This window comes from Motacilla alba, chromosome 8 (genome assembly GCF_015832195.1).
Source record: "Motacilla alba alba isolate MOTALB_02 chromosome 8, Motacilla_alba_V1.0_pri, whole genome shotgun sequence".
Classification (NCBI taxonomy): Eukaryota; Metazoa; Chordata; class Aves; order Passeriformes; family Motacillidae; genus Motacilla; species Motacilla alba.
The window spans coordinates 30,373,775-30,385,395 of NC_052023.1; the positions used below are offsets into that span (position 1 = coordinate 30,373,775).

Genomic DNA, 11,621 nt, shown 5'->3' on the forward strand with positions numbered 1-11,621 from the left:
ACAGCAAAACCTTAAAGCCTCGGGGGGGGGATAAAAAAAACCCCAACCCACAAAACCACATTTGAGACAGAGGAGCCAAAGCTCCCCTCATCCAGCTGTGGTCACTCAAATAAACCCAGGCTGAAGTTTCCCAGGGAGGAGGCTGGAAATCTTGGAAGCAGCTGAGGGGATTTGAGGTCCACCGTGGGGGCTGGCACTGCCCTGCCCCCCAGGCTGCGAACACGAACTTGCTCCTGGGCCAGCTTTCCATGAGCCAGGATGGGGAGGGGTGGCTTTATTTGGTGGACAAAAAAAGCTGTTTCCCCGTGCCCTGGGAGCTGGAGCATTCCCAGCAGCAGCTCAGGGGTTCCTGCAGCCAGAAGATCCCTGCTCCAATGGGACCAGGCAGCTTTGGGGTGCTCTTAGGACACGTATGTGGATGCAGGAGTGCACTAGGACAAGGATTTAGGCAGGTGGATTGCAGGCATTTAAGTGTAGGAATTCTGAGCTTTTAATTTTCCATGGATACACACATGTGACAACAGGCTGTGCGCGTGTACATCTGTGATTTATTTCTCATTTTAAAGAGAGGCCACAAAGTAAAATGTTATCTGGGTATGTTTTTGGAGGAAGCTCGGCTGCATGTGTGTAAATTCATTATTTATTTATCATTTTAAAGAAAGGCCATGAAGGAAGGCTGTAAAATGTTATCCAGTTATGTTTCTGGATGAAGTTCAGCTGCATATGTGCACATCCATGATTTATTTCTCTTTTTAGAGAAAGGCTGTGAAGGAACACTGTGATCTGGATATGTTTTTTTGGAGGCAGTTCAGCTGCATGTGTGTACACCCATGATTTACTTCTCTTTTTAAAGAAAGGGCTGCTGTAAAATGTTACCTGGATATGTTTTTTGGAGGCAGCTCAGGGGCATGTGTGCACATCCATGATTTATTTCTCATTTTAATGAAAGGCCTGCTGTAAAATATTATCTGGATATGTTTTGGGAGGAAGCTCAGCTACATGTGTGTAAATTCATGACTTGTTTCTCTTTTTAAAGAAAGGACATGAAGGAAGGCTATAAAATGTTATCTGGGTATGTTTTTGGAGGAAGCTCAGCAGCAGAGGGGATGCACTGAGCCATTCCAAACATGCCAAATGCCTCCCCCGTGTCCTGCAGAGCTCTGCCAGCCCCGGGGCAGCCAGCAGGGAGGGAGCAGCTGGATGGCATGGCTCTGCAGCTCCCACTGCAAGGCCTTTGCCTGAACGAGGTGCCAGAACTCACAGCTGATGTGCTCCCACTCGGCTGGCCCTGCCCCGAGCAGGCAGCTGAATGCCAAGGTTGCCAATCCACTCCAGCTGCTGCACAAGGATTTGTGCCCCTGGGCTGCCGCGGGAGCTGAGGAAGAACGAGAGGTGATTTTCATGCTTTCTGCTGCTGCTGGGGCACTGAGGGCAGTGCTGGGGTCTGCAGCCAATGTGGGAAATGGATTGTAGAAAATTCTCAGTCTGACAGAAGACTCACACAGTGGGCATCTGTATGCAAACCTTGAGACAGAAATGTGACATAGAAATGCCATGGAATAGGACAGACACTGCTGAGAGAGAAATGGAGCTAGAAACAAGTTTCAAAGGATGGTTTTGTAAATAAGACTGGACACTTTGGAGAAACAGAACTATGAAAAATGCATTGTAGTAGGACCCACAAAGGGTGATTTTAGATGAGTGGCTTTAAGGCATTTACAGTATGGTGTGGCCAAGAAATGCTTATAGTGTATTGCAATTAGGAAATAATTTGCTTCTGATTGTGATGATGTGAATTATATTCTCTCACCCTTCACATGAGACTGAAAATAGAATGCAAGTTTTTAAAACATCTCTCAGTTGCCCCATCTCTGGGTCAGAAAAGGGCTTAATCCAACAGCCCTCCTGCCTCCCCAGGGCTGGGCTGCCTGTGCTGGAGGGGAGCTGGGACATGGCACAGCCACAGCCTGGGGGAAGGATGGGCATGAGAAACAGCTGGGAGAAATCCTGCTGGAGATGCACCTGCTCTCCTTGGGAAAGGCATCTAAGCTCAGGTGCTCAGCCTGACTCCTTGTCTGACCTGTTTTGGCTGCTCTGGGCTGTTTTAAATGGATCTGCCCTGCTCTCTTTGCCCAGGGACTGGGATTTGCTGCACTGCTTGGTGAGATCCCTGCCTGCCTCATTGCTGCCCTCACCTCTCCTTCCCTGCTGGCAAAAATTTCTTTTTTGGTGGTGGTGAGGATTAAGCAGCAGTCCAAAAAACTAAAAAATGAATTTTAAAAAGGTAAAAATACTCCAGAAAAGGCACAGATATGAGGGATGTGGTTCAGTGCTGGACTTGGCGGTGATGGATGATGGTTGGACTCAATGGCCTTGGAGGTCTTTCCAAACCTAAATGGTTCTGTGAGAAGTGGCTGATGCTCCTCCATGGGTAGCATCACCTGCCACCCTCCTGTGGACTATTTTCCAGGGTTGTGTTCCAGCACTGAGAGTCACATCAGCATGGCCAAACCCTGGGATATTCCCACTTGGAAATATAATAAGTAAGCACGTGAAGGGAACATGAAAAAAACCCAAAACCTCATCCTACTATTCATAGCTCCTTTAAAAAATTATTTTGCCCTTGGCAGGCAGTTTTTGTTGCCACATTTTGCTCAATGTTTATTTGTGGCTGCTGGGAGGACAAGGATTCTCAGGAGATGTCATCTCAGGGGGAAAGGATGCAAAAATGGGTGTAAGTCCATCAGAATGGAGGAAAAGGAGATTTGCTTAGCTGTGCCCTTGATTTCCCTGCTGTCTGTGTCTCAGCAGTTCATCTCCAGAGTCCCTGGGTGCGTGGGGGCAAACAACGACTCTGCAGATGTACAAATACAGCAGGAGCTCCATAACCCAGTGACTACAGAATGGTGGTGGAGAGGAGCTCTGCTACTCCTTGGAGACCCTTTCATTCCCTGGAAACTGCCTGGTGCAGGGACTCAGAGTTCAAATGTATGGCTCTGTGAAAAACAGTTTGGATCAGGAAAGCACTACCAGCACACCCTTCTTCACTGGGATGCAGGCACAGGACACTCCTGCCACAACTCGGCTGGTTGCCAACACTCATTCCCACCACTGCAGGGTTTGGATTCCTACCATCCTAGGGATTTTCATCTTCCCACCATAAGATAATAAATTACTTTAATTAAACCAGCAAGCTGAAGAAGGCTCTTGTAATTGGGTGGGTGGACAATGTGATGTTGTTACACTGGCTTTTTTTTTAATGTCTTTTGGCTTTTTTTTGGTGCTTTAACTGGCTTTGAAACTGAGATGTGCCCTTGCTGTGGTTGTTTGTCTGTTTTGCAGCCTGCAAACGGGTACTTGAACGCCAGCAGCTGCAGACACAGACCTGGTGAAACTGGGAGAGACTCTTCTTGTGAATTAAAATGAGATCCAGACAGCCGTGGGACAGATTGGAGATTGCCCCTGAGTTTTCACAGCCTCTGTCCCTTTGGGGCTGTGTCAGGGTCTCCTGTGGCAGCACAAACCCAGCAGAATTCCATGCAGAGACTGTGGGATGTTCCCAGAGCCTGTGGATGCTGTGGGAAGCAGGATGCCCAATGAGGTACAGGGATGTGACTCCTGCAGAGGCAGAGTTTAGTGAGAGCTGGCGCGGAGATGTGAGCAAAGGATTGGGATATCCACGGAAAACACACACAGGGCTGCACCCAGAGATGGTACCTCTTTTTTAGTCCCACACTTCATCCCCTCCTTACGCTGGGCTCTGCACAATGGCAGTCTCCAAAACAGCTTTTACAATTATAGAGACGATAATTCAAATTATAATGAGAGCCAAAATGAGATTGCTGACTATAACAAGCTAAGGCTTTGTAATTATCTATTTACCTTCAAAAAATATTACCTTGATTGAGCTTTGCAAATTTCAAATGGCAGAAGCTTCAATTTTAATCCAAAAGTACTTTTCTGTGGTATTTTCAGGGTCTCCAGGATGAAGGAGGAATTGAGAATCTGACTCCATGTTCTTAGAAGGCTAATTTATTATCTTATGATATTATATTATATAAAAGAATGCTATACTAAAACTATATTAAAGAATAAAGAAAGGATACAGACAGAAAGCTAAAAAGAATGATAATGAAAAACTCGTGACTGACTCCTCAGAGTCATGGTGATTGGTCATTAAGTTAAAACAATTCACATGTTGGATAAACAATCTCCAACCACATTCCAAAGCAGCAAAACACAGGAGAAGCTGAGGCTTCTCAGCTTCCCTGGAGAAAATCCTCACCAAGGGGATTTTCCCAGAAAATATGACAGTGACAGTTGTCTACCTTAAAAGCTCTTCCCCAGCCAGACAAAGTTCACCCTGCACCCACCCTGCCCTTTCACGGCTTTTCTGTGCCCTTGTGCCTGTATCAGGCCTTGTCTGAGCGTGCATATGCAGGTTCCCAGTTTGTGCATGTGCCCAGGCACCGGGGAAGTCAGGAATGATTTGGTGGATACAATTCCAGCCCTGCTTCAGATGTGAGCTGCATCCTGCTGCTGGCACAGTGCAGTGGAGGTGGCTGGGGGAGCTGCACAGACTCTGCTGAGCTCATCGCGCCTCACAGGGCAATGAAGGAAACTGGGTAGGACATCACAGCCTGGGCTCCTCCTTTGTATTTCCTGCACAGGCTTTCCAGGCAGATAAGGAGGGCCTGGAGGAACAGGCTGGGTGTTTACACAGAGCTGCCTACAAGGAGCAGGATGCCAGGGTGATGCCAGGGAGGAACCCACAGATCTGCATCTCAGCGATTCCCTGGGTGTAATTCAGCAGCATTTAGTCCCTGCGGAAACCCAGGGCACTGGGAATATTTCTCTGTCTGCTCTGGGGTGCCCTGACCTCCAGGGGAGCACTGACTTTGACCCTCATTCATGGAGAAAGTTTCCTAGACTTCAAGATAGACTGGAACCCACAAAAGTGTGAAATAGATTATAGAGTAGCGTAGGTGTATCGCTTGGTCAGAAATTTAGGTTTTGGGATTTTTAGTATGCTGTGGATGGAAGCAAGATGGAGGGCACAGAGTGTCGTTCTGGGGTTCTTCTTCATGCTTCTTCTTCCTTCTTCTTCATGGGTTTGGGTGCATTTTGTAATTGGGCAGAAAAGTCCACATTGCAGGCTCTGTGGGATCAGTTATTGGGCTAAAAGGGGAAATAATCTAGGTGTCAGTTCTTAATTGGATAGTTTAGTCTTAAAAGACCTTGTAACAAGAGACTGTTAGCCATTTTGTGCCTTCTAATGAAAAGCTGCTGAACTCACAGTAGTGGGACTGTTTTACTGATAAGAAATAATAAACACTTGAGTCCAAACATGAATTACTGTCTCAAGTGCCTTCAATCCAGACCCAGAGAAACCCACAACTGGTAACCCCACAAGTCCAGTCATGTGGATGGATTTACCAAGAAGGTGAGGAAAAACTTAAAATGAAACCCCAAATGTCCCCCAATCCACAGCCCTGATGCATTCAATGCCTCCACACCTTGAGCTCCTGAAGCACTGCTGAGCAGATGTTTCTGAGCAGGGTCTGGGTGCAGGGGCAGAGCACTTTGCTCATGGCTCCTCTGCTGCATGCTGAAAAAAAGGCCACCAAACACCTCCCCCAGAACCCCAGCATCCTCCTGCAAGTAGATAAAACCTTCTGTCCTGGCAGGTGCCAGCATATATCTGGGTGGCAGCAGGCAGGGCTGGGTGACATATGGGGACATGCAGGCATGGTCAAAAGTCAGTGGGGCGGGGATAGAAATATTGAAACATTTCCTGGAGTGCAGACCTTGTGACTCTGCTGCTCGGAGGAGGAGAAAGGTGCTCAGCCACTCTCTTCCCCCTCCCCAGGGTTCTGCTGTCCCGACAGAGGTGAGGAACTTGAGCCCCACTGTGCCCAGGGGATGCTGTGCTGCTTTTCTGGCCAGGAAAGTAACTTTTTTTTTTTTTCCTGTGTGGCAAAAGGTATAGAAATTAACACAAGGAAATGAAATGCTGAAACCAATGAAATACTGATTATTTCTTGAAATTCTTGAAATTCTGTGTTATTTCCTGCTGGGCAGGGAAATAAATCATCCAAAAACCAGTCTTTGGCTTTCCTGAGGGTAAATTCATGTAAATTTCTGCTTTTATTTTATACCTTAAGATTTCTCTATCCCTTTCCTGATTTGCTTAGGTAATTATGTCCAGTTCAGCTTGTCAGGCAGTAACTCCTGAAAGCGCTGATCAGAAAATGGGTATCGGAGCCCCACTTTTTCTAGACACCAGATAGATAAAGGCAAATTAAGTCCTACCTGATCAATTTCCTAACATGGTGAAAAGCTTAGGAGAGGCTTCCTGTCAAGTGGGGTCTCCTCATGGCCTGTAGAAGCAGGAGGGATTAAGGAGTTCTGTCTCACTCCAGATGTTGGATCAGGGGCAGTCAGGACTGTGTGTGGCTGCCATCCAAAACTGAAGGGGAATGCCCATCTCCACCTGACACTGATGGCTTATCAGGTAACCTGGGATGAGTCTGAGATGACATTCACAGCAAAAGGAGCAGGGACACCTCCCTGGGCCGTAAGACGGGCTGGGGCCAGGCAAGGAAACAAGGAGTCCATGAGTGCTAAAGCTGTGCTTCTATTCAGGCCTTGGCTCTCCCAGCTGGCACGGGCACTGCTGTCCTCAGCTGCCCCTTACACAGGACATATGGAGTATAAATGGTGAGGTTTCACAGGCTAATTAAACAGTGTTTTCTGTTCATTAATCAGGCGAAGACCACAGAGGCCTCAGAAGTGCCTCTAATGTGTTTCATGGGCCACACCTGGCACATCCCCCACTCTGAAAGCACTGAGAACTGCACCTCTCCCATCCTCCTGTGGACCCCTGGGTTCTGGTGGTGAACCCAGAGCCCTCCTCTGACCATCATGGAGCTCCCAGCTCACAACCAGAAGAAGGCCTCCTCCCCTCCCAGAACGAAGGCAGCAGAAGTCCTTAACTTGGAGTTAAATGCTGCTGTGTACAACAAGGATAAAGAGGCTGTGCTGGAGCTGCTGGAGCAAGGGGCAGATGTGAATTCCAAGGTAGACAATGGCTGGACACCCCTGCAGACAGCAGTGAGAATCGATGATGAGGAGCTGGTCCGGCTTCTGCTGGACAGGGGAGCTTCTCTGCATGCCAGGAAGGACAATGGTGGCACTGCCTTTACTGAGGCAGGGATAGCAGGGAACGTGCAGGTCCTGAAGCTCCTCCTGGAGCATGGCTCAGACATCGACGAGCAGGACATCAATGGCTTCACAGCCTTCATGGAGGCTGCGTGGTATGGGAAAGAGGAAGCCTTGAGATTCCTCTACAGCAGAGGAGCAAAGGTGAATTTGAGGAGGGAGACCAGCAAGGAGAAAGCCAAGCTGCTCAAAGGAGGTGCCACAGCGCTGATGGATGCTTGCAAGCAGCGCCACTTCTCGGCTGTGAAGATCCTGGTCCAGGAGATGGGGGCTGATGTGAACATCCGTGACAACAGAGACAGGAATGCCCTGATCCACGCCCTAAAGGAGGGTTCAGGCAAAAGAAAACATGAGTCAGCTGTACCCATAGTTCATTTCCTGCTGGAGCACGGTGTGGATGTGAGGAGCAGAGACGAATGTGGGAAAACTGCCCTCATCCTGGCTGTTGAAATGGAGAGCCCGGAGCTGGTGACAGCTTTGTTGGAGAAGGATGAGATAGATATTGATGATGCAGATGAGGAAGGCAACACAGCCCTGATGGTGGCTGTGGAGAAAGGTGATTGCAGAATAGCGAAGTTGTTGTGTGAAAAGGGAGCGAGGACCGATCGTGGGAACCTGATTGCAGTTGCAAGGAGAAATCGTTCTCCTAGCATGGAAAACCTTCTTCGTGAGCACAATGTCAGGCTTATTCCAGAGACGCCCAGAGCGTGGGAGCCAAACAGCAAACGCTGGAGGGCCCAGCTGAAAAAACTTGATCAAATGTATCGCCCCATGATTGGCAAACTGAAGACATTTCCATACATCCAGCAGAAAATTCAGGATTACATCTACCTCGGGCTCCACGGAGAGACAGAGGTGGCAGTGCAAATAAGCCTCAGTGCAGAGGGGAACAAAGAGAAAGAGTTCCTTGAAAAATGTTCTCACTGCGAACATCTACTGAAGCTCTTCCAGTCTGAGAAGAAAAAAGGCTGCATGTACTTGTGCTTCCCACTCTGGGAGAAAAACCTCCAGGAGCACCTGCAGGACCCTGAAGACCAGAAGGATTACAAAGCTGCTCTGAAGATCATCTTCCAGGCACTAAGAGAGATGCACTCCCTTGGATTTGCTCACCAGGATCTACAGCCCGGGAACTTCGTAATAGGTTACGTTTTGCTTTCTTTATGTTTTTGTTTTGCTTTCTTCATGTTTTCATTTTGCTTTCCCTGAAGTTTAGAGAAGAAGGTGCCTCACAGTTGTCTGTAAAAGTAGAGATGTCTTTGTGCTGAAGGGGGTGGCTTTAGAGCTCCTCTTTAAGTACAGATATGTTCACAGAGGGAACAAGCTTCCACATCCCTTTAGCTCTGCCCACCTCTCCAGGGCTGTGCAGGCAGATCAACCCATCACAGGTGTCCTCCAGAGAACAGTTTTTTAAAGAAGGGGCCATGCAGAAGTCAGCAATGGACCATTTGAAGGTTTGCCACCTTCATTTGCTAACAATGTCTCTTACTTCCCCAGATTTAGGTGGCAAAATTTACTTGGCAGACTTTGGTAATAAAAGAAGGTTGATTGAAGGCCAAGAACAACTTGTGAAGTCAGATTTAGAGGTAAGTTCTTTGTGAACCAACCTATGCTTTAAAATGTTGGGTGCTCTGTAGGTGTGGGTCCTAGGGAAAGGCTTTTTGCATTCCCAACTAAAAAATGCTTTGATTTGTGGGGAAATTGGTGTAGTGACAGATGTTGCATAAGAGCAATGTTGATTTGGATGCCCATCTCCTCTGTCCTTGTGCACACAGCTTCGAGGCTTGTCTTGGGTGTGTGTCAAGTCTTAACTTCTTTTTGCCAGGGTTGGGATAAAATGTGTGAGATGGTATTTCTTGTTTGAACTCAGATGTTTATTCTTCTCTCTGTTGCAGTCTCACAAACCGTGAGCACTTCACTCTAACAAACTAAAAATGGAGCTGTGTCTCTCTCTACTTTAAAGAGAGAGACAAGAGAGAGACCCCTTTAAAGGGCTTTTAAAGATAAACGGTCCAATTAAGAAGGGATGCCTAAATTAATTTTACTTTTAACCCAATGACCAAACCCACTTATAATTATTTTTACTTTTAACCCAACCACCTCTGCCCTGCAATGGGGACTTTTTTATCCAATTACACGATACCATCCAAACCCATGGAGAAGAAGGTGAAGAAGAAGGACCAGTCATGGCCCTAAAACCTCCATCTTGCTTTATATTTATTACTATATTCTAAACCCTTAAACTCTAAGTTTTCCACCATGTGATATTACACACTTCTATTCAAACTCCACACTCACAATCCTAGTTCCATCATTCCATTTTGGAAGCCTTCTCCACGGCCTCAGGTCAAATGCAGTGATCTCTTGGGGCTCAGTGCCTGTTAGCACAGAAAGTCTAAAATTCTCAGCAGCCAGGGTTCCAACAGGTGTGTATTTTACACTTCTGGGCCTCTGCAGGGTTTGGGGATACGAGTCCTCTTCCATTGGGCTGGAGGTTGGGTGCCTGTGGCACGGGAGCAGTGATGTGTCTTTGCAGGCCCTGGGCAGGCTCGTGCTCTACGTTTTAACAGGGGGTGAGAAACCCCTCCAGCAAGTTGGAATCAAGGATTTGGCTCCCAATTCCCCAGATTACATGGAGGCTCTGGACCTTGTACAAAGCCTGTCCTCTCCTGATGAACGAGGCTTGGAAGGGTTGAGCAAACACCCCTATTTCTGGAGCAATCAGAGGTAAGGCCTGGGAGTACAAAGAAGGTGGAATTTTGGTGTGGGAGTGAGATCCCACTGCAGCTAATGAAGCTTCTCATCCCACAGCAGGTTCAACTTCCTGAAGAGTATATGGAATAAAATCAAAGATGAGCCAAACCGAAAAAGTATTTTTCAAGATTTTAATGTCACTAAGAAAGCTTTTCCTTATCCAGAGTGGACCAAAATGGTAATCCTCTTCAGTTTGGGTTGGTATCAGGTTTGAGCTAGACATTCAGGCAGAAGATTTTCTGAGTGTTTAAAAATGGAACTGTAAAAAGTAGCCCCACACAAAATACAGACAACTTCAAAAAACAATTCAGTCGAAGGAAGTAGTCAGAAGATGATGCTAAAGGGAGCTCTGCTAACTGGGGTGATAAAAGGGGTTGATCATTCTCAAATTGGCCGGCAAACCTTCAAAGTCTATTGGTTTTTGTGGGGTGTGAAAGGCAGGGAATAATCTGTATGCTTTTTTTCAGATTGACAAAGATGTTTTACATGTCATGGAAAATCCCAGGAATGCAAAACCTACCAAATACAGAAACGATGTCACCCAACTCCTGAGGCTCATGAGAAACATGGATGAACACAAAGATGAAGGGTATGTGTTCTCATCCTTGCCCCTGCCATAGAATCAGAGAATATCCTGAGCTGGAGAGGACCCACAAGGACCACCAAGTCCTGTCTTTGCTCAGGACAAGCCCAAGAATCCCCACCATGTGCCTGAGAGATCTGCCCATGATGAAAGTGAAAGACAGATGGAGGTGCTGGAGGAATAGCCAAAAAAAAGGGGGGAAAAAAAAGGATTAAGGAGTAGAAAAGTTGCAGCTCTGGGGTTTCTAGGAAACCACTCAAAGTTATCAGAAAGCCTCTCTGGAATGGCTTTTTCTCTGCAAGGGCATCCTAGACTATTGACCCCTTGGACAAGCTTTAAAAATCCTGTTTGCTTTTGTTCTCTTTCAGCATCAGCAAAAAAATAGGAGACTATGCTGAGTATTTCCTGAAGGTTTTCCCAGAACTCACCATCTATGTGTACAACAGCTTACGCCAGAACCCCGCGTGCAGCCATCTCTCAGACTTCCAGGACCCTTCTCTGTAGGATGTCACTGCCTCCTGTCCTGAGTCGGAACCCAGCATCACTCTTTTTATTTCTTATTTATTCACCTGCAAAAGAGCTGAAGAGGTGGGTAAGGAGATGGGGTCCAAAGCAGACGCAGGGACAGAGTATGGAGGACTTGAATTAGGAAAGATTCCAGAGTTTGGTGTAACAACCACAAGCTTTGGATGCTCTGATTTGCATTGTGATTATACACTGCTTATGGAAATATTTTTCAGGTGTTGAAAATCTTGGTTTTTGTGTTTTTTTTTTTTTTTTTTTTTTTGTGTTTCTCCTTTTTTTTTTGGTGGGGTTTTTTGGTGGGTTTTTTTTTGTTTTTTGTGTTGGTTTTTTTGTGGTTTGGTTTGGTTTTTTTGGGGTTCTCTTGGTTTTTTTTTTTTGTTTTTTGCTTTGTTGGTTTTTTTGGGGGGGGGGGTGTTTGGTTTTTTGGGGTTTGGTTGTTGTTTTTTGTTTTTTGTGTTTTGGTTTTTTTTTCCCAAACATGGATTGTCATTCTTTCAATGACCCCACAAAGAAACAAACTTGAAATAAACTCGAATAGAAA

The 11,621-nt window shown here is 46.6% G+C and overlaps 1 protein-coding gene across 1 annotated transcript; it reads left to right on the forward strand.

Annotated features, from left to right (window-relative positions):
• Nucleotides 1-6,924: 6,924 nt before the first annotated feature.
• RNASEL (ribonuclease L) lies at nucleotides 6,925-11,259 on the forward strand. The gene is made up of 6 exons (XM_038144573.1): nucleotides 6,925-8,362; nucleotides 8,716-8,804; nucleotides 9,755-9,945; nucleotides 10,030-10,150; nucleotides 10,440-10,561; nucleotides 10,924-11,259. The coding sequence occupies exons 1-6, from the start codon at nucleotides 6,925-6,927 to the stop codon at nucleotides 11,057-11,059; spliced, it is 2,097 nt and encodes a 698-aa protein (XP_038000501.1). The 3' UTR covers nucleotides 11,060-11,259.
• Nucleotides 11,260-11,621: the final 362 nt, after the last annotated feature.

Excerpts from the sequence above, each read along its gene's own strand:
- RNASEL (XM_038144573.1), top strand. The coding sequence starts at position 6,925 with ATGGAGCTCCCAGCTCACAACCAGAAGAAGGCCTCCTCCCCTCCCAGA. Across the intron at positions 8,363-8,715 it reads GCCCGGGAACTTCGTAATAG|ATTTAGGTGGCAAAATTTAC; the intron begins GTTACGTTTTGC and ends TTACTTCCCCAG. Across the intron at positions 10,562-10,923 it reads GATGAACACAAAGATGAAGG|CATCAGCAAAAAAATAGGAG; the intron begins GTATGTGTTCTC and ends GTTCTCTTTCAG.